The sequence below is a fragment of the Stegostoma tigrinum genome, chromosome 2 (assembly GCF_030684315.1).
Source record: "Stegostoma tigrinum isolate sSteTig4 chromosome 2, sSteTig4.hap1, whole genome shotgun sequence".
Taxonomy (NCBI): domain Eukaryota; kingdom Metazoa; phylum Chordata; class Chondrichthyes; order Orectolobiformes; family Stegostomatidae; genus Stegostoma; species Stegostoma tigrinum.
Window position 1 is genome coordinate 26,316,225 of NC_081355.1, and position 23,594 is coordinate 26,339,818.

Sequence of the window (23,594 nt, forward strand, 5' to 3'; positions counted from 1 at the left end):
GGTGCTAGAGAAGGTAAGTGGGAAGGTGTTAGGTGAGTGCAGTAGGCAGTGGTGGGGATTGGTCAGTGAGGTGGGAGGAGCGGGTAGGTGGGAGAGAAGGTGGACAGGTTGTTTCAGGTCAAGGAAGCGGGGATGAGAAGGAGGGTTGGTCATGGGATGAGGCTGGGGTGGGGAGATTTTGAAACTATTAAAGTGCACATTGAGACCATTGGGTTATAGGGTCCCAAGGCAGAATATGATGAGCTGTTGCTCCTCTAGTTTCCAGCTGGTGTCATTGTGACACGGGAGGAGACCCAGGATAGACATGTCATCTGGGCTGGGGGAGTTGAAGTGGTTTGCGACTGGAAAACATTGTCATTTGTCATGAACAGAGCGCAGGTGCTGTACAAAGCAGTGTCCGAGCCTCCACTTGGTCTCACCAAGGTAGAGGGGGCCACATCAGGTGCAGCAGATGCAGTAGATAACATCGGAGACCGTCTTGTAGAGCATCTGAACTCTGTACGCAACAAATGACAACACCTTCCAGTTGTGAACCATTTTAATTCCCCCTCCCACTCCCTGGGTGGCAAGCACCTTGAATCATTTAATCCCTGTGAAGGACACATTGCTGACCATCATGGGGGACACATTCCCTGAGGCCACGGTCATTGACAGGTGTGGACAGATGGCTCACAAAGGATATTTAAGACTCCTCTGCTTTTACTAGTTCTCCCTCATCTCACGGTTTCTTCTGATTTATGAACTGCTGGTGGTGTAATTAAGTATGTCTTACTTTCTCCTCATGATCCAATAAACCTTGTTCTTTATTTAATATTAAATATTTTAAGAACTGGAATCTTCCCAATCAGAGGAAGAAGAGGAAAAATATAGTGAGATAAAAAGACACTATGTGTGTGAAGTTGAGGTGATGCATTTTAGGAGAACTAACAAGACAATGGAGTACACATTGAACTGTGGAACCATAGGAAGTACAGAGGATTAGAGAGACCATGATGTGCATGTCCATTGATCCTTGAGCACAGCAGCACAGGAACTAAAGTGGTTAAAAAAGCAGATGCAATATTAGTCATGGAGTCATACAACATAGAAACAGGTCCTTCAGCACACCATGTCTATGCTGACCAACAAACACCAGACTACACTAATCGCATTTACTTGCAATTGACCCATTGTCTATTATGCCCCTGGCATTTTAAGTACTCATCCAGGTGTTTCCTAAATACTGCAAGAGTACCTGTCTCCACCAATCTCTCAGGCAGCATATTTCATGTTTTTACTGTTCTCTGGATAAAAACATTGTTCCTCAGATCTTGTGGGTTTCCTCCAGGTGCTCCGGTTTCCTCCCACAGTCCAAAGATGTGCAGACTAGGTGGATTGGCCATGCTAAATTGCCCATTGTGTTCAGGGATGTGTGGGCTATATGGGGGACTGGTCTGGGTGGGATGCTTCAAGGGGCAGCGTGGACTTGTTGGGCCGAAGGGCCTGTTTCCACACTGTAGGGAATCTAGTCTAATCTCCTTTAAACCACTTATTCCTCACCTTAAACTTAACGCCGATCAGTCATAGACGCATCTGCCATGGGGATAAGATTCTCACAATCTACCCTATCTATGTCTCTCATAATTTTGTGTACCTCAATCAGATCACCCTTCAGCCTCCTCTGCTACAAGGAAAGGAAATGCAGCCTATCCATTCTCTGCTCATAATTGAAGCTTTCCATCTCAGGCAAGATCTTTGTAAATCTCCTCTGGACCCTCTCCAGTGCAATCATGTCTTTCCGATAGTGTGACGAGCATAACAGCACATGTATTCCATCTGTACCTAACCAATGTTTTATAAAGCTGTAACAAGACTTCCTGAACCCTACATTCCATGTCCCAGCTAAAGGAAAGCATACTGAATGCCTTCTTTACCACCTGTCTTCCTGTGCTAACATCTTTAGGAATTAAATGGGCTTGTACACCAAGATCCCTGGTATTGTTAATAGATTAGTACTCCCCAGAGACCTACTATTCATTGTGGATGTTCTTCCCTTATTAGACCTCCCAAAATCTCCCGAATGGCACTTATTCAGATTAAATTCTATCTGCAATTGCTCTGCTCAATTTACCAGCTGATCAATATCATATTGTAGCCTGATATCATCCTCCACTCTATCCACAATACTACTATTTGCATGCCATCTGAAAACCTACTAATTGTACACAATTATATCACATCCAAGTTGTTAATGTACGTAAGAAACAACAAGGATTCCAGCATCTGTCCCCATGGAACACCACTGGTCACAGTTTTCCAATTGTAAAAACAACCCTTCATCATCGCTCAGCCAGTTATATGCAAGACAGTTTAGGATCCAGTTTGCCAGCTTGCCTTGGATCCCATGGACTGTTACATTTTGGGATGGCCTTCCATTGTAGGACCTTATCAAAGGCTTGAGTAAAGTCCACGTAAACCACATCAACTGCATTAACCTCATCAATATATTTATTACAATATATTTACCTTTACTTTATTTTCCTTCTCATTGTCTTCTGTATCCTTCTCCAATGCAGTCTTATCAGGGTCATGAGGTACCTTTCCAGATTTATTCTGAGAAGGGCTGCGAATAAACTCCTCGTGAACCATGTATTCTGGTAAATACCACTTAGGGACTCTGAAAGTAGTGACATTAAACTTGTTAGTTTGGCTGCTTTTCAAATTGATGAGTTAGGGTGTATCCATCATTATATAATTTAACAAATGGCTGTGTTTAACAAAACCACTTTAGCAATGACACCCATAGGCTAAATTTGCTCTGTGTTTTAAAGCTAGTACAAGTTATAAGTGTGCACTGTATAATAGGAATTCTGTTTATCAGCATTGAGGAGTATTTTTATTAAGAGGAGGACAAGTTGATATAAGTATTAGTCATTATAAACAGCAAATTGGAGTACAACAGCAAAGTGATAATGAAGAATCTAAACAAATCACTAGTTTTGGGCTCTTTGTTTGGAAGCATTACAAGATGTGAAGATGATGTGTAAACAAACTGATGATGATGTCAGAAATGAGAGATTTCAGATTTAAATATAATAAGGGGCAACTGTTACCATAGGAAAATGAATTGGTGACAAGGCATTGATTTTAAGCTTATCATCAAGAGAAAGAAGAGATTTTAGGAGGTTTGCTTTATGCAGAGGGTCATTAACTTTTGGATTACTTCAGTTAATAAAAAAATACCTTAAAGTAGTTTTTAAAAAGAAATGGGATAAATATTTGAATAAAATTAAACTTTTAATTGTATTACAGGTCAGAGCAATAGAATTATGTCTTTAAAGAGCTGTAAGACTCAAAGGAAAAATTACTTTCCACTAATAGCAGATATAAAATAACAATTGACCTTCTATCAACAGTGTACAAAAGTTGTTCTAACTTCACTTCTGAAAATCCTAGCTTTTCTTAGGCTATAACCCCTATCCACAAATAGACAAAATATTTTCTATTCATCCTTTCATTCCCCTTTATTATCCACAAAACTTCAATTATATCACCTGTTAAACAACTGAATTCTGAGAAATTGTGTAAATCTTGTTGGTAGTGTAATCTTTCCACGTAACTTAACCTAGTTGGTCTAGATACTCATTCCAAAGACAAAATATTTTTCTTGGCTGTGATGCCCAGAACTGAGTACAATACTTCAGATAAGGTCTCACAGAGGCTTTAAATATTGCATATATGCTATCCCCTTGTATTCTGACTTCTGGATTTAAGAACAGCATTCCGTTAGTTCTAATTGTCACGAGGCTTTAATAACCAATGTACACAGACCTCAAAGACTCTCTGGACTCTACTGTTTATGGTTTATCACACATTATAACATAATCTGATGTACCAGCCTGGATTTCCTGATGCTCTCGCATATATTATTCAGTGTAGATGGGAGTGGTACATGGAGACCTTGCAAAATCTCCAACGTAGCAGTGTCTAGGAAATTGAGGATTCTGCTGGGAAATTCCTCTACACTTGGAGCTCTTCGAAAGACTCAGTTTAAATCATTGAATTCAAAGGGTTCCAATAAAAGCTAAGAAAAGTTACACTGTTAAATACATAATTTAACTGCTGAATAACCCCATACTTAACTCAGACATCGTCAAAAACACTTCACCTGACCACTTACACCCACTAAACCCTCAACCAACAGCCCCAGGAACTGACCAAGCTCCTTGCCTCATTCTAGGCCTGACCACCACTGTCCCTTCACCCACTCCAAACCAACACTATGCCCGCATATGCTGGAACATGACCCTACTCTTGTCTTCACCTGTCGGCACCTACCCCTGCACCCACTCCAGACCTGGCATCCCTTTTCTTTCGGGGAATTGACCCCACCTTTGACCTGTTATAGACCTGCCATCATCCTTCCCCAACTCTGCAGACTACTTCCCCTCTTTTCTCTACTCTAGACCTAACTCTGCCTTCACCCACTCTGATCCAGACCCCTCCAACCCCACTGTCCAGTCCAGCAACTGCCCCTCTACCACATTCTCCCTTAACTTGCTCCACTCCCAAAGCACCCACTTCACCTCACAGAAGATGACATCCTTCACACCTGAGAGATGATCCCTTTCACCCCCGGTATCCAACAGGCTTGGCCCCACAACCTGCACCTGTTCCAAGCTCAAAATCCCTATGGTCCCAAACCACCCCACTTTGACCTGCTCCAGACCTGATATCCTTCTTCCCCCACTGGGGACTCTGCCTCCGCCACTTTTTTCCCATGTCCTGAGCCTGGCTCCTTCTTCACCCACCACTGGAGCCAACATTCCCACCTACTCCACTGCCAGACTAAACAACTCTCCTGACTTTCACCTGCTCCAGTCCAAACACTCCCCATTTACTATCCAAAAGCTAACCCCCTTACACCATGCTAATCCTCCTTCACTCATTGACTCAGAGTCATACAGCATGGAAATAAAGCCTTTGGTCCAACTCAATCATGCCAACCAGACATCCCAATCTGACCTAGTCCCATTTGTGAGCATTTGGCTCATAGCCCTCTAAACCCTTTCTAATCATGTACCCATCCGGATGCCTTTCAAATGCTGTAATTGTACTTGCCCCAGGTATAAAGGTCCCAGCCTATTTATCCACTCCCTATAACTAAAACCCTCTAGTCCAGGTAACATCCTTGTAAATCTTTTCTGCAACCTCTCAATTTTAACAACATCATTCCCATATATGGACAAACGGAATTGTATGCAGTATGCTAAACATGGCCTCACCAATGTCCTGCACAGCCGCAGCATGACATCCCAATTCCTATACTCAGTGCTCTGACCAATGAAGGAAAGCATTCCAAACATTTTCTTCACCACCCTGGTGAAATTTCTGAAGATGGAAAACCTAAAACGTATGCTTTCCTACTCCTCTGATGTTGCTTGGCCCACTGTGATCATCCAGGTCTACACCTTGTTATCTCAGATTCTCCAGCATTGGCAATTCCTACTATCTCTGTAACAATGACTTCTTGTGAACTGCCTCATCCTAATAAAGTTACAGTAATTAAAATCTATTGCCTAAGATAGCAAGGTGTAGACCTGGATGAACACAGCAGGCCAAGCAGCATCAGAGGAGCAGAAAGCTGACGTTTCTGGTCTGGACCCTTCTTTCTTCATTCTGAAGAAGGGTCCAGGCCCAAAACGTCAGCTTTCCTGCTCCTCTGATGCTGCTTGGCCTGCTGTGTTCATCCAGCTCTACACCATGTTATCTCTGATTTGTACTATCTGGCTCCTCCTCTCCAGACACATTCCACCCACCCCCCTGCTATGGGCCCAACCTGCCTCCAGCCCCAGATATCTGAATTCCCTTCCCCCAGTCCAGATCTGACCTACTTTTGACATGATCTACACACACCCCACCCACCTCCACCTAATCTCTTTCCTGCCAAACCTGACTACCTTGACCCTTCTATCTGACACCATCCTAACATGGCACACCCCAACGGGCTTAATTTCTCCCATCCAGTTCGATCTAGCCTAAACACTGCATCAATTACCTAATGCCTTTGCTACCTTGCATTCTGGCACCTTATCCAACTTAATACCATATAGATCCCAACCACCTGACACTACAACCCCTACCTAATTGGCACCCTGCCCCTATTCAGCAGGCAGCCTAACCATATGGCACACAACTAACCTGGCACCCTGCCTACCTGGCTCTGTGGCATCCTATTCTCCAGCCACCTAAACCTGACACTTAGCTAATATTTTTATTATTTGACAGCAGCGGTCAAATTTGTTGTCAGTGATTGTGGGTCTTTAGATTTTAGAATGCAGTAGTTGACTGCTGTGGAGTATGAGAAGCTTGCCCTCCTCCTATAGTTCTATAAAAGAACTATCAGAATGGAAGTATGGATCTGTATCTCTGAAGGGGCATTGATCAGAATTTTCTATCAGAAATGTGGAGTTCCCTCCTATTGTAAAAAAGGTGTAGGGTAGCTATCTGCATGAGATTGCCATTCCTCAGAAAATCCAGCCCATTCTTTTAAATCCAAAGTGGCTGCCATCCGTTATTTATTTAAATTGAAATACATTTACTATGCTTTTAAACATTCACTGAATACATCAACATTAATTTTATGCTTACACACATCGCTTAGAATGCCACTTATTTTTATGCCATCAGTTAACTTGGATATGTGGCTTGTGAATCCATCATCTAATTGTTAATAAATGTGGTGAACCACTAGAACATACATATCCCTATAGGGAACCACTAATTACATACTTCCAATTACAGTACCTGTCCATTATCTCTACGTTCTCTGTTGTTTAGCCAGTTTTCTAACCACATTAATATTTGCCCTCAATTATAAAGACTTCAGCTTTAGCTAATAATCTTTTATCATAAAATCATAGAATGGCTGCAGAAAAGCAACCTGTCAGCCATCACATTCATGTGGCCCTCTGCAACAGCATCTCAACTAACCTCACTTCCCTGATTTTCTCTACAGCTCACTAAATTTGTTTTCTTCAAATACTTTCCAAATTTCCTTTTATTAGTCATAATGAAATCTCTGCTCACCACAGTTCAGTTCACCAATGCATTTCAGATCCTAACATCACTGCTCATGAAAGCTGTTCATTATTTGTCATGACCACGGGTCATAACTCTTGAACACCTATAAGCATATTGAATGTTTAAATTGATGCATGCGTTTTTGAAAGATGATTGATCCAGCCAAAACAATTATGGATATGAAGCCACGTCTGGAACAGACATCTGGAATATCGATTCTGCATGTGCCAAAGAAGATTCAAAGGAAGAGATACATTACAAACTGAACAGTAATTTCCTGTATCTAAAGACAGTAAATATGATGCTAAATAGAGACAGCAATCTGTGCAAAAGATACAGTTGCATTTCCCCTATCAAGAATACACGGGGACAGTGGTTCAAAGCTCACTTCAACCCTAGTCTGAGTGTTATAGCTGCTTGACCTCCTAGCGTGTGGCCAATGCGCTGTAAAGTCCCCAGCTTTGAGACAGCCATTAGAGAAAGGTAAACAAAAGGAAAAGATTCTCGCTCTGAGTGCTGCCAAAAAAACCACTGCTGAAGGGAACCAGAACTCATGAATTTTAATCAAACTGCAAAGACAAGCAGCTCAAAATTAATGATTTGACTACCAATGTCAATATTATCAGTAACATCAAATGTAACAGCAAAAATGTCTATTATCTTTCCTTCACAAATGACTCTCAGAATGACCTATATCTTCTTTCTAACTGTTATTTTTGGAAAGATTTCTTATTTCCTATATGTGTATGAGTGTATGTTTTTATTTCTTCTCATAATTAGTAACTCATAAACTCACCTATTTGTTAATTCAAGAAGGCCTGATTAAATTAACTCTTTTTAAAACATAAATTAATTCTGTCTGGGAGAAAGCTATCCAAAATACTTCTAACCCAACGTGTCCTGAATATTTTATATCCAGGAATAAGTAATAACTAGTCCAGCCCTTTTGAGCTACCTCTCCAATATCACCACAGCATCATATTCTCTTAAGAGGGCCTTCACTGAATGTTTTCTAGAAGTCCATATGAATAGGATCCAGAGGTATACTCCTGTCCACTCTTTAGTCACTGCTTCAAAAAATAATCGCCTACCACTAAGTCTATGCTGGCTTTCTCTGATCAGCTGAAGAATTTCAGAGTTCAATCATTGAATCCTTAGTTATAGACACTAATAATTTCTAGACATTGTCTGGCCTATAATTCCATAATTTCTAACTCTTACATTTTTTATAATAGCAGGAAGACATGTACTATCTAAAGAGATGGTCCAGAGAACTTCAGGTGATCACAGCTAGAGCATCAACAATGTTCCCACGTATTTGTTGTATTTGTAGAACCAATGTGATCCAAAGAAGTTGTCACTATTTTGTGCTATATTATTTTCTACGTACACTTCAGAAACAGTGTAACCCAATATCCCCCGATATACAATCTATATGGATGGATAGAGACATGGATGTGTTGCTTCCATAAACATGGGAAATTGCTTTATAATATCATTGACAGTTAATTTTAACAGAATTACTACCAACTGGTGTCTGACATTAATACAAAATTAGTTGGGAGAGTAAATAGGAGAAAGTCTGGAGTGACAGATGTGTTCATATTTTTCCAGTCAGCTATGCCCATTTTATGTCAATTAATGAAGCTACACTGAACAGAAACCTACACAAATATCCCTACTAAAATAATTAAAATGATTTTTCCTTAAAATGCTGATGCACCTGCTGCACATGTCTAGCATTTTCTGGTGAAAAATTCATATTTTCAACATGTAAATTTCCCTTTTAGTTTTTTTTTAACTAAGCTTTCCCATTTCATTTTTGTTTATTATAATGTTTTTTCTCCTTTAAGATTTACCTTTTCTATGTTACTTCAGCATCCTCCACCAAAAACAAATAAATGTGTCAGTTTGCTGATTGACAGTGCAAAAATACGCAAGAACAGTCTAAAATAACTCATCCATTAAGTGGTTATATGCCAACATGTGAATTAGGAACAGGAGTAGGCTCTTTGGTCCTTTGTGCCTACTCTGCCATTTGATAAGATCATGGTTGATTTGACCTGTAGCCACAACCCAATTTCCTGACTACTCCCTTTACACTTTGACTCCATTGTTAGTAAAAAAGTCTATCTATTTTAAAAATATTCAGACCTTACCTACACTGCTGTCTAGGCAACAGAATTCTATTGACTCACAAACCTCTGAAAAAAATAAATTATTTTCATCTCTATTTTAAATGAGAAATATCTTATTTTGAAATTCTGTCTGTCAGCTCTAGTTCCTCTTACAAAGGGAAATATCCATTCAACATCTATCTTGTCAAGTCCCCTCAGTATCTTATGGGCAGAGCTTTTTAAGGCACTTACACCACAGGCCACGGTTAAAAACCTGGCAGAATCATGTTGAAGCCAAGTGAGGCCTTTCTCAATGTTAGGAACAAAATGTTGTATTTATCATTAGAGTTGTGGTCATCCAGACAGGATTTGTGATACTGAGCGGCAAGATGCTTATTATCAGGGATGGTTGCTCAATTTCATCTGCATGTATACTGAATTTTACCTCATTAATGTGCACATTCCTATTCGACCACACATCAGGTAGGAAATAGCAACCAAGAATTCGCAACATAAAAGTCAGAGTGGTAACCTGGCAACTCCAGTTTGTGACTTGCTCTTCCAGAGCTCCATCTTGGACACCCAAAACAAACATCTCAAGTCGTGCTAAGATAACAAAGTGCGGAGTTGGATGAACACAGCAGGCCAAGCAGCATCTCAGGAGCACAAAAGCTGACGTTTCGGGCCTAGACCCTTCATCAGAGAGGGGGATGGGGAGCAGGAACTGGAATAAATAGGGAGAGAGGGGGATGCGGACCAAAGATGGAGAGAAAAGAAGATAGGTAGAGGGGAGAGAATAGGTGAGGAGGTAGGGAGGGGATAGGTCAGTTCACGGAAGACGGACAGGTCAAGGAGGCAGGGTGAGATGGTAGGTAGGAAATGGAGGTACGGCTTGAGGTGGGAGGAAGGGATGGGTGAGAGGAACAACAGGTTAGGGAAGCGGAGACAGGCTGGGCTGGTTTTGGGATGCAGTGGGGGAAGGGGAGATTTTGAAGCTTGTGAAGTCCACATTGATACCATTGGGCTGCAGGGTTCCCAAGCGGAATATGAGTTGCTGTTCTTGCAACCTTCGGGTGGCATCATTGTGGCACTGCAGGAGGCCCATGATGGACATGTCATCTGAGGAATGGGAGGGGGAGTTAAAATGGTTTGCGACTGGGAGGTGCAGTTGTTTATTGCGAACTGAGCGGAGGTGTTCTCAAGTCGTGCTTCTCGCTTCATGGGCAGCGCCCATACACAACCTATATCAATGGACCTTAGCACATGCCAGTCTCACCACACCATTATAGCTGATCCACTTACAGTACAGTTCTGTACTGCACTTTTGACTGCAAGGACACTTTGTGCTCAGGAATGAGCACAACAGATGGCTCATATATTGGACCAAGGTTACAACTCTAGGCTGTTTTCTTGCTCTCCTAACAGTCACATATTTTTCAACTATTTGGATGCTCACAGGATCTCTGCCTTGTCTTGCTGTGCCTTACCATCACTCATCTTTTAACATGAACATTAAGCTACACAGTTTATCATGATTATCAACAATTATCAGTGACACCTGTGTACATGTAGCTGGATGTCACCATGCTATGTCAGTGTTATACCTGCATTAAGTGCCAGCAGTTGATATGGCAGGCACACTATATGTGCTTTAATCATAGTCAGAGAAGAGTAGGGCTTAGTCATGTCAGGTGAGACACCCTTCAGTTATGGAGTCCTTTGTACAGTAAGTCAAAGGCAGCCTCCAATATCAGTCTAGGGGTTTGAGATGGTCAGGGTGGAAGTATTGCCTCATAAGATGTTGGATGCCAGACATCCCACTACTTGCTTTGGCTTTTTCTGCCTTATTATGGGCTATCTTCTCCTTGAATGAGAGAACAGGAGGCATTCAGTGAGAAGAAAGTGGTTGCACAGTTGTTAACACTGGTGCAGGTGTGGAAAAGTGATGGGATGCCTCAATTGAGTGAATAGGAGGTGCAGCAGCCCTAAAGAGTTAGTAGTATGGGAATTGGGTGTGTGACAGTGAGTAGGCAAATGTTGCATGCAATACTGAGAATGGTGGATCATGAGCCTTTGTGGGAAGAGGGTGCAACTGCAGAGGTAGAATGAATGCAAGGTAAAAGTTGGTGACTCCAATGCTTGCAAAGTGTAGAAGGTCATTGACCTTCTTCCAACAGTGTTGTGCATTCCTCCAGGCTGCTGAGGCAACACTGGCCTAGGTGACAACCTCAGACCATGAAGGCAGGATCTGGTGTCATGGCCTCTACAATCAATCCTGTGGGATGTGGGAGGCCATCCCCACTCTTCGGAACAGATAGTACAAAAGGATTTCCCAATTTCTGTTCACAAAGTGGGATGCCAATTTCCTCTTAGATGCTAAGTCCAGGGCAAAAGTCACAAATCATGCAGAGCAGCTCCAGACAACTAGCACTTGTTCAAGTTCACAACAGCCATTTAAAAATCAGACTGCTTTCACTGCTACTGGTCTATTTCAGGTTAACCAGACAGTACCAAGGTGGTCCACCTATGGCCAGTACTAAAATTGGGTTAGCATCAAACAGATGAACACCATGAGGACAGAGTAGGTTGTTCATGAAGTGCTTTTTAGATGATAATGCAAGAAAATTTGCATGAAATTTGATGAAAATAACTTAACCAAAGTATGATAAATGTGTTAAGAATTTTTTGATCTTCTAAACTCCACTGAATACAACACTAGCCTGTCCAAACCTGACTCAGAGGATAACATTCTAATCTCAAGAATTAGTTGAATAAATCCTCTTCAAGCTGCTTATTATGCAATTATGTCCAGGCATAAATAAATTGATCAAACGAGACACAGTACTGTAGATGTGGTCTCATCAAGGCCTTGTACAATTGTAGCATAGTTACTTGAATTTTCTATTCATCTTACATTTCATTTGCTTTCCTAACCACTTTCTGAACTTTCATGCTAGTCTTTCGTGATTTGTGTACCAGGACACCCAGAGTTTCACAATTTCTCCCTATTTAATTAATGTATGTTTTTCTATTTTTCCCACCAAAGTGGGCAATATTTTCCCATATTATACTCCATTTGTCAAATTTGTGCCCACTTTTTCAGTCTCTCTATATCTTTTTGCAGTGTGCCTGTATCCCTTTTACAAATGATTTTCCTACCTATTGTTTCATCAGCAAATATGTCTGAACATGCATTTGTTAAACATTGTACTTTTACTGTACTTTTGATGCTGTGAAATAAAGTGGTTTTATAAATACAATATTTACAGTACAGACTCTGAGTCTATACTCAATGGAGTTTAAAACAATGAGGGTGATCTAAATTGAAACCTACAGAACACTGAAGGACCTGGAGAGACTGGATGTTGGGGAGATGTTTCCATTGGTAGGAGAAACTAGGGTCTTAGGGCACAGACTTAGAATAAAGGGAAGATCTTTAAAAACAGAGATAAGGAGAAGCTTCTTCAGCCAGACAGTGGTGAATCTGTGGAATTCATTGCCACAGAGGCTGTGGAGGTCAGTTCATTGAGTATATTTAAGACAGAGATAGATATGTTCTTTATTGTCACTGGGATCAAGGGTTATGGGGAGAAAGTGGGAGAATGGGGTTGAGAAACTTATCAGCCATGATTGAATGGCAGAGCAGACTTGATGGGCTGAATGGCCTAATTTCTGCTCCTATGTCTTACGGTCTTATAGATGCAGGTACAATTATAACATTTAAAATACATTTGGATAGGTATATGAATAGGAAACGTTCAGTGGGATATGGGCCAAATGCAGGCAAGTGGAACTAGTTTGGGAAACCTGGTCAGCATGGACAAGTTGGATCTAAGGGTCTGTTTCTATATTGAATAATTGTATGACTTTATGATTCTCAAAGTCCACAGTCAAGTCAAGGTATCTAGCCTTCACTTAGGTACAGTCTCAGTGCAGAAAATAGAGGGTAGCCTCTGATACCAATCCAGGGGTTTGGACACAATAAGTCAGCCACTTGGAGAATCAGAATAATGATCAGATCAGAATGCATGCCACAAATGGGTGGGGAGCAAAATGTTGGGCAACCACCAAACATCTTGAGGCTTTCTGGTTCATTGGGGGCTGCTTTCTTCCTAGAATGTGAAACAAGCAGGTATAATTAGTAGCACAGCTGTTACTTTTGGTGCAGGTGGGGTGTGTCCCAAGTGGGTGACGAGACAGCTCAGAGCGATGCAGAGTTAGTGGTGTCAGGGTTGAGATGGGTGGCAATTAATTGCAGATAATGGTATGAGTGGCAGAGCATGAGCCTTGGTGGGAATTGGGTACAGTAGCAGAGATAGAGTGCCTGTGAGGTATTAGAGAAAAGATTGAAACTCTAATGCTAGCAGAGTGAAGAAGATAACTGACCTTCTTCTTACATTGCTGGGCATTCCTCCAGATGGTTGAGACTGCACTGACCCAGGTGGAACCTCGGACAAAGCGGGTGTGGTGTCATGGACTCCATTTTTGTTCATGGGGGATTAGGAGGAGCCAGACCTGACCTACCTCAACAGAGATTTAATCCAATCTACCATGATGCGCAACTGTAATGGATGTTAATGAATTCCAGGTTAAATACTGAGTGGCAATTTGTTCTGGTAATGGCGCATGGTAAGGTGGGGCCAGAATTGATGTGAGAGATGACACAAAGGTGGGACAGTTAACTAATTTAGCATATTCAACAATATATGGCTTGAGAACCCATTTGTTCTTTTGGCAAAAAATCTTTCAAAGAACTCGACATAAGTTGGACATAGTCAAAAGAAAATATAAGATTCAGCTTCGTGAACCCTATTAATAAACCTTAAAAAACTGTACGATTTATTAATTGCTCTCTCCATCTGACTGCCAGGTTTATTGAATTGTGCACATGTACATCAAGGTTTCTCTCCTCCTATAGACCCTTTCGAGTAGCACCTTTTATTTCATACTGTGTCTCTAAATTTGTTCTCACAAGATGTATCACCTTTTATTTGCCTGCATTGAATTTCCTACCTGCCACCTAACCATGTATTCCACCAACTTGTCATGTCCTTTTGAAATTCCACACTGGATACCTCAAAGTTTATAGGTTTCCAAGAGGTGCAATGTCTGCAAACTTTGAAACTGTCCACAGGATTCCGAGTTCTTGATCATTATTATAATTCAGCAAAGGAACTCAGTATAAAAGATTCTACATGTGGAAAAATATATGTACTTACTCCTTGTTCTTAGAAGGTGACGGAGCATGCACGAACCATTCTGGTTGTGAGCAGGGAACCGGGGATGATTTCCTTGGAGGAGGGGAATAGTGTTTCAGCAAATCTAGTTATTTGTAAAAACGCAAAAGAATTAGAGTTTGTTTAAAGACAAAAGTAAATTAAAAGGCGGAATATTAATTGATATTAACAATGTTTTGACTACAAACTGAAATCTGGATCCTGCACTAAGGTATATTGGATCTTTCGGCTACACTGATTAAAGAAACATCAATTAAACAGGACCACATACCTGCAAAGCAGCATGGTCAATTCTTCAGCCATTTAGCTAATAGAAGGAAAATTGAGCGGGTTTCCTTTCTAGTTAATGTTCCTATTTTCACTATTCAATATTCTACCTTGGTCTAAGTCCAGAAACCACTGCAAATTATTTCCTACGCTATTAATACGACATGAGAGTACATATGGCACCAGCTTGCTCCTTGCCAGGACTCATTTCCATCAAAACAGCCCGATACTCACATGCAGTTGGAGGTTTGTAAGAGGCAGCTATGTATTAGGTTTCCAAGATCAAGGCCTTCTGACTGCTAATAGGGAGCTCAGCGATCAAAAAGACAAAAACATTCTGAGTGGTAAGAAAGTTAAATTCTTCTTTTATGTATGTTTTTGGTTTGTCACAATAGCCACTAAGAACCTCAATGAATGTTCCATCAGTTTTATGAGAAAGGTTGCTTGGAACTTTCTCTGTTACCTTATTAGCATGGTTGCCTAAATTACACTAGAGACTCTACCTTTCAACAGTGCTTAATTAGCTGTAAAGCGTGTTGGAATCTTGAAGTCATGAATGGCAACAACATGAATGCAAGGAATTATTTTCTCCTTTGTTTCAATAAGCTAAGTCTTGTACAGGTTTAGATCCAGCTATAGCCACTCAAGAAAGTAAATATGCTCTTTGAAGGGGAAGTAAAGTGAGTAGCTTCAAAATGACAAGTGTGGTTTCAGGAGCTTTGAATCAAGTCAAATCTCTATGTCAGACTTGTAATTGTGTTAAAAATGGATCAGCAATTTTCAACTTCTTTTGTCTAATTTTACGACCTGTGAACATTTTATGGACCAAAACATCTTTAAAGGAAAATATTGATTTAAGATGACCACAGCAGTTACCTAATCAGGTTGAATCAAGGTCATGAATCCATCAATAAATTAGAATCAGTTCTAAGTCAAAAGTATTGTTAGAAAAAGGAATTGGCACCATGATCTGTATCTCCTGGTTGATATGCACATTTCTCGAATTTTACATTTTGAGATAAAAGTTATCTGCAAATTATCCAGCTTGCAAAGTAAAAGTAGCCTGTCATTGAAATACAGAAGTGCACTGTACTTGAGATAGCTTTTGGGCACAGGAGAGAGGAAAATGGATTGTTAACAACAGAACTGGATGACTCTCTCCATATATTTTGTCTGACCCTCTGAAAAACAGCAACTAGTGATAAAGCAGACGAGAAGCATCCATTCATCAAGAATTCAAGAAGACCTACAAATTTTATCATTATTGAAGATATATCTTGGTCTCACTTTAAAAGCCAACACTTCAAGGACTCTAGGCACTTTTTAAACTGCTCTACAATGACCTTCCTTTCTGAACAAGAGATTCTCCCCATTTTTGAACTTCATACCTGTGTTTACAATTGTGTATACAGTTGCATTTTATTATTTTCCTTGGGGCTAGTAAGTAAAAAATTGCTTTTACATTTACTAATGAAAGACTTGTAGTTGGGTCCTCTTTTTTGACCTATCAGAGTATATTTCACAACCCCAACACTGTGGCCCAACAAGTTCACACTGACTCTCTGAAGATCATCCCACATAGACTCACACCCTAGCTGTGTAACCCTGCATTTCCCACAACTACATCACCTAACTTCTGTATCACTGGAGACTGTGGGCAATTTAGCATTGCCAATCCATCTTACCTGCACATCTTTTGACTGTGGGAGGAAACCAGGGTACCTCGAAGAAACTCACGCAGACACAAGGACAATGTGCCAACTCCACATAGACAGTTGTCTGAGACGTGATCAAACCTGGGTCCCTGGCAATGTGAGGCAGCAGTGTTAGCCACTGTGCCACCACTTATGTTTTAATTTAAATGATATCGTTGCTGCTAAAAGAAAATTTAAAAATCGTAGTTGTGACCAATTGAGAAGTGAACAAAAAAAGGGCAGCTGATTAACCCTCACCTGGTTGTAATACTTTGTATATTTATATTTCAAACACATAGATTGGTAGTACAAAAATATTATCAATAATCAACCATTTGGTAAGACTCAATGATGGAACTAAAGAAGTGTTTTTCCATTGCACGATTGTGGTTCTAACAGTGCAGTACAAAAAAAACCAGTAAGAAAACGGCCAAATAAATAGGGGAATCCTAATTGGAAGAGATAAAGAAGTTAACTTATTTGGTTAGATGACTAGCTCAGAATGATTCGACATTGCGGATTTGATTCCTGTTCCAGCTGAGGTAGACATTGTACATGCCTCTTAACCTGTCTGCGATTGTAAATGGGAATGCCAAACCACTGACAAAAACTGTCAAGAAAATGCCACAGGATGAAGCACCAGCAGACAATGAGGCAATGACTTGCCTTCTTACATATGGATGAATTGGACAAGGTATCAGGTAGCAACTCTGCTAAATTGCTGTTTCAGTCGATTAAACATCAGCAGTTTTCCAAACATGCTTGGTGAAGCCAAGCCCTGTCAATGCTTGTCTACATTCTTTGGATTTGAGCAAATGGAATGTCTCCCAATGGGGAGCATGTGCAGTGTCATGACTAGTTTGGGACAGCATCCCACTATCCATAGGGTAGTCACAAAAAAGTTAAATATTTAATCAATTTACTCAAAGGGCTCAATTTTCCTGTCTGATGAACTCAGGTTAGCAGAAAATACTGACCAAGTTTCTGTACTTAACAAAAAACTATTATTTAAGACAAATATCAGTTCTAAACATAGACAAAAAAAAATCAACTTATAATTTTACTCCTTAAACCCCTGCATATGCATGCAGACAAACATAGACATTTAAAAAAATCATGGATGGCGAAAATACCATGGGAACAGAATTCAATAGCACCAATTTACAGGATTCAATTATGTGTCCTTATTCTTCTTCCAGGTCCTGCTGATTTTTGATGTTATTTCCAAGTCCTTTCAGTTCTTTGCTGCAGATACAGAAGCTGTTGCCACACAATTGTTCAGTCTCTCAGTCAGTGGTTACAGATAATATTGTACAGACAAACAATCAAACAAGAATAGCCAACTATCTTCTAATTTTTTGCTACTTCTCCACAACAAGAGACAGTGATACTGTCTTTTTAGAAACTGTGGTCTTTCTTCCCCAGAATTGTTCATATACAGGCTGTCCGCCTGCTCAACAGCCAAGAAGTTCTTGACTCCTGGCCCGCACAGCTGGTCTTTGAAAAAACAATAAGCAGACTATCTCTGGACAGGCTGCCCTGGATAAACATCACAATGCCGTTCAGTCTCCAGTATCTTCTCCAATGCTTGAATAAGTCAACTGTATTATTTCAACTTACAACGAGTTCCAGTAACATATTTTAAAACTACAACATCTGCTTCTACAGTTTCTGTGGTTTAAAATAATGTCATTTTCATATTTAAGGCCACAGTGCAAAAGTAAATAAAAGTTTTTAAAAATGTGGTCTTTACGGCAGTCCATACTGGGGACATGGAAGGGTTTTGTTTTAGCTGATACTTTAGGCTGTAAAGAAAGTCTCTGAAATGGAACCATAAATGAAATATGGTTTAATAAGTTTAGCCCATTTCACACCGAACAGCATTTGGTCAAGTAATTGAAGTTTGTGATAGCAATGCTATCCAGATCATTGAGGGACTAAAATTGCCAGTGTGCACTCAATAACAGGCTGTACAGAATCGTAGTTGGCTTGGTGAACATTTGACTAATGTCCTAATAAAAATTACAGTGAATAACATTGCAGAAATTTTAATCACTATTTTAAATTAAGGTTTTACTGTTCATCACCTGTAGGAGTTTGAAAATGCCTTTTGAAAAACATCAGGAGACTTTCTGGGACATGGTCAAGAATTCACCAACATTCCATATTTACTGTGGAAATTCTCTGAAGACTTCACCTGAAAAGAATAAGTGTTGTGCTACCTGTTTTTATTGGACACCTTATAGGAATGATCAGAAGAAAAGGAATGCTTGGTTACAGGCACTTTGTTCTGGTATTCCTTAGTCTGCTGGAGGAATGGGATGATGATATTAGGCCAGCAACAGTAGAATTGGCTGCTGCAGGAGAAAGTACAGAATGGAAAGACAGACCCCTATCCTTTATGTGGGTAAGGGACATTCCTCCTCCTGTGGACCTCTTACACCAGAACTTCCAGGGCTGAGTCCAAGAATGACTTCTCAATTGGAGCCATCATAAAATATGCTGCTCTGTGTCAGCTAGACACATTACACCTTCGCAGAAGGGGGCGAGTGAAGCCCATACATGTTGTTCTACAAACAATAATACCTAATTATTACTTGAATGCTTTAATTCCACATGTACATCTTAACAGCCCAGGCAAGTTCAAATGTTAGTAGGTTCAAATTCAACTGTCAGTTAGTTAGCAGCACCAAAACTGTGTGCTAAAAGAATAATTTCAAACATGGTTTAATACTGTAAAAAAAATTAATATGTCCTCACTTAGCAGCAGTTCCATAACTTTAACAAAAACATCTCCCAGTGTTCTACAGAAGAGTGGTTAATCCACAGCAGCTAAGTTTAGACTCTCATTCATTTCCAAGTATTTCATACACCCAGTTCACAAAAACAATGGAATGAAAACCTTTTACTTCCTCCATACTTTCTGTTCTTTTATATGCTTGGTGTAAAAAATTGTTCTTCTAAATAGCTTACTCATTTGACTGCAGGTGTTCTGATAAATGACATCTCATTGGATCCATGGTTTTGTACCTCTGAGCAGAAATGAGACAGTTTCATGTTGAAATTGTACTGAAATTCTGAAATAACTGCATAGATACTGAATCTCATCACCAGGTCATCCCTGATTTACATGTGCACAGTACATGGCCTTGGATCACCCAGCTCAGAGCCAGTCCTTTGAATGAGGAGACTTTCTGAATCAGCTGTTTATATCCGTCAGCCAGGTCTCCCTGAATGGTCCAGGTTAACAACTCCAATCATCTATCTCATAGTCAATAAGATCCACCTAGCCCTAGTTCCAGTCAAATACATAAAGGGTAAAAAAAAATGTTCTTATACTGATGAATCAAACATTCTTATTTACTGCAGTAATCTCTATGGATTTTTCCATTGATATTATCTTAGTTTCAGTTTCATTATACAACATAATCTTAGACCATCACAAACATAAAGGAGCTGATTTTATGTAACAACTACCACAGAGAGGCTACTAGGCAAGAAAACATCATAAAACATGGGTATGCTACCCATATATTAAGAAATTTTACTGATAGTGGGATAGCTACCTTGGTCAGGACAAGCCTTGGAAAATCTACCTTAAAACATTTTTAAATGATTCAAATGCCTGCCAGGAAATCTGCATTTCTCCCATTCAATTAATAGATCATCTGCAGCAGATTGAAGGGACTGGCTTGCCTGAATCTCTTCTTCTATCTGACATCACAATTTCATTGACTGAAAGGTCAATAGCACCATCTTTGGCACAGAAATCAGGATCAGACATAATTGTCAAATGACCCTCTCACAGATTTTATTTTTTTTTGATAATTACAGCTTAAGGGATGGAAAAATAATATAATAAAACTCAAACTTCTGCATTTCATGTCAGTGCTCTAGCTGTAGGGATTAAAATTTGGCCCAATCAGGACAGATCAATTCTGCCACCTGCTGGTTGAGAAGCAACCATGTGGCGGTATAACACTCTTACTTCGGTGGATTTGGCATTATGGTACATCTTTCTCCATGCTAAATGCTGAGCCAATGCCAATATCCCTGTGGTCCCATTTACAATAATGCCAAATCTTCACCTTTACTGTAATGTTTTGTAATTTTTTGTCAAATTCACCAGCTGACATTCTCTGTTCAAAATAGACAAATTGATACTATATGAGTGAAAATTCCAACAGGAAATTCAAGCTAGTTTGCCTCGTCACTGAGACTTCTCAGAACAGACTGCTTTCAGATGAACATATAAATTAAACTCCACATAAATTACCCATACTATTTATTAATATAAACAATAGATCTGTCATACAATTCAATTAATGAGAATTAGTCCATGTTTCTCCAACATCCAGAAATCTGCTGTTGTAAATTGAAAAATAAAGATATGATTGTGCATGACAAAAGAGAACAATTTCCAAGGGTGTATATCAAAACTTCAGTTGTTCTCTGTCAATTTCTACGAATTGGTGAACAGTCCTTTTGAGATTTAGAAAATTCACTGGTGTAACCTGTCTAGTTTGCAATGCTTGGAATCAAGACATTTTTAGATTTTAGAACTTTCTATATTATCAAATAATGCTAGAAAACCCAATCACAAGTGTAAGAATTAGATGTAAATATCTATCTGAGATATAAAATGTAAAACTGGTATTAAGATTCATTTTCGAAACCATTCATTTGAAAAAAAAGGACAATGCATGAATGTGCATGAGGGTCCAGACTAAAATCAGCACTGTCAACAGGTTATGAACAGGAGACAGGTGAAAAGGATGGTTCCCCTGTTCTCCAATCTCAAGTCAGCAAAGACACTTTTTTACATGTTTTAACCCCTGTGAGACTGCCAGCAATGAACAAATAAATTTTCTTTTAAATTGTTTACTATTCAACACCCAAATACATACAACCAAACCCAGTCCCATGTTCATGTAGATACCTATTCTTAAGAAAGAATTGTGGTTACAAAAGACCATGTGATTACAGGATTTCTTAAGTTTTCTTAAGTTTTCTTTACACTTGCTATTCACTGGGATGAAGAGGTAAAGGTTTGAAATGATGCACTTCTGTAATCTATTTTATGCTCACTGTAAAGAAGAGTGGAGGTATTAACTGTGATAATGGGAACTGCAGATGCTGGAGAATCCAAGATGATAAAACGTGAGGCTGGATGAACACAGCAGGCCCAGCAGCAACTGCTGTTTTATGTTCTCAGTAACAGCTTTCCCTTGTTCCACTTCAGTCAAGATGCAATCATCTGTTCATCAGGTAGGAAGGTCAATCAAAGTCCCTGCTTACTGGATCTTCTTAGGCAAAGTCTTTTTCCTTCTGTTGGTCTAGATGTTTCTGACTTTGACCAAAGAATATAGCTAATTAAATCTCCACATCAGAAATCTAGGGATGAATTTTCATCCTTGAGGCAATTGGTGAGAATTGGGAGAATGCTTAGCTTCACTTTCCCCAATCCTTGTAAAATACTAGTTCCAGAGACATGACCTTCATTGCTGAGGACGGGTGGGTGTCTGCTAAAGTTGAGACAGCCAACCTTAGAAATACTTATTTGGCAGAGGCAGTGCTGGAAAGAGGAGGTGGGCTGACAAAAGCAACTCTCCTGCCTTTACGAATAAAATTTGGGAGGCAACAGCAGTCAAGGTGAGCACATTGGTTAATAAATTGGAACTTTGATACAGTATCACGCGTGGCTTCATGACTTTCTATGCTCGACCAAAGTGCGCTGTTTGACTGAAACGTGCATCTCCATCTGGTTTAGGTTTTGTGTGAATGAGACATTAGATGGGACATACCTGGTACATCATCAAAGGCAATCAATGGGACATGACACTCTTGTATGTGCAAGCATTCATGGGATGGCATTGGAAAGTCCATTTCAACATACTCCCAAATAAACTAGGCTCATACCTGGATACAATATTTGCTATTCCTAGACTTGGTGAATCTGAGAGTTGCAAGAGCTGTTGGAAAGAATTCCAGTCAGCAAGTGTTTCTAAATTTTGAATTCTGGGCTGGATAGCTTACAGTGTAATAAATTTGGTAATTGTAAAGTTCTCACAAGATCCGTTCAACCTTTCAGTTATCCATCATTCACATACTAAAAAGACATACAAAGTTTCTTCACCATTGAGATGGTCTATGAATCATCATAAAGTTCCAATGTTATTATCATGAGAAGAAAATATAGGGCAAATTTTGTCTGTAACATTTTATGTATCAAACATCAGGTACAATGGTCATCCTCTTACCTGCCCTGCCTCCTTGTTTGGCTAATTTCACATAGTCTGAATCTGTGTCCCTAATCCATAATTTACGGCTGTCAAAGGTGATCTCCTTGTGAGGCTCTGCAAGCCTACTCAAACCCGGGATCTGGGAAGTTGGTGGAAGCTGCACTTGACCTTTGTCAGCTTTGGTTGGTTTCTGAGGAATGTGATAAAACCAGTCTACAAAAAACAAAGAATATTGGAATATTGTGGTACTGTCAGACTTCTCGTTGGTCACACATTTCAAACAACTCGTAAATAGCTTTGTTAAAGTTTTATCCTCATATTTATTCTTCTACTTTTGGTGACGCTTTCCATCAAAAAACTTGTGTAAGCTGTGACTCAGTTGATGGCACACTTGTCTCTGAATCAGAAATCTGAGAATTCAAGATACAGATCAGAGATTTGAGCACAAAATTTAGGTTGATACTCTAGTACAGTACTGTGGGAGTGCCACACTATCTGTTTTTCTGATAAAACTCTCAACCAAGATTCCAACTGCACTTTGGGTAGATTAAACAATTCCAGGGCATTGCTGAAGGAACAACTAGGGAGCTCTCCTTAATGTTGCAGCAAATGATTATCCCCTAAACAATACCAATAAAACAGATTATGTGGTTATTATCACCATTGTCATTTGTGGGAACTTGCGGAAGATGGTCACCTTCATCTAAGAATGACAACACTACAAAGTGCTTTTTCAGATGTAAAACATTTACATAAAGTAATTGTGAACAGGCCTGTAAAACTGGAAGTTTTTCTTTTATTTCCCTTCCAAAATAACCAGAAAATCATTGCAGAAAATTGTTTATTTTACCTGGAATTGGTTGAAGATTCATTAAAGACAAGAATTCAAATCACAGAAAGATGACTGCTGATTAATTATTTTCTTGTATATAACAAAGCTGTAATAATCTCACACAATTGGATTCTGGAATTATT

The 23,594-nt window shown here is 39.7% G+C and overlaps 1 protein-coding gene across 1 annotated transcript in view; it reads right to left on the bottom strand.

The window, feature by feature from the left end:
• Positions 1 to 23,594, bottom strand: part of LOC125466508 (uncharacterized protein C7orf57-like) — a 112,512-nt gene that overhangs the window by 56,668 nt on the left and 32,250 nt on the right. Inside the window, exons 3-5 of the mRNA XM_048561084.1 lie at positions 22,638 to 22,832; positions 14,399 to 14,501; positions 2,506 to 2,656 (exon numbers count right to left, since the gene is read on the bottom strand). Coding sequence (XP_048417041.1) covers positions 2,506 to 2,656; positions 14,399 to 14,501; positions 22,638 to 22,832 — 449 coding nt within the window. The remainder of the gene's footprint in view (positions 1 to 2,505; positions 2,657 to 14,398; positions 14,502 to 22,637; positions 22,833 to 23,594) is intronic.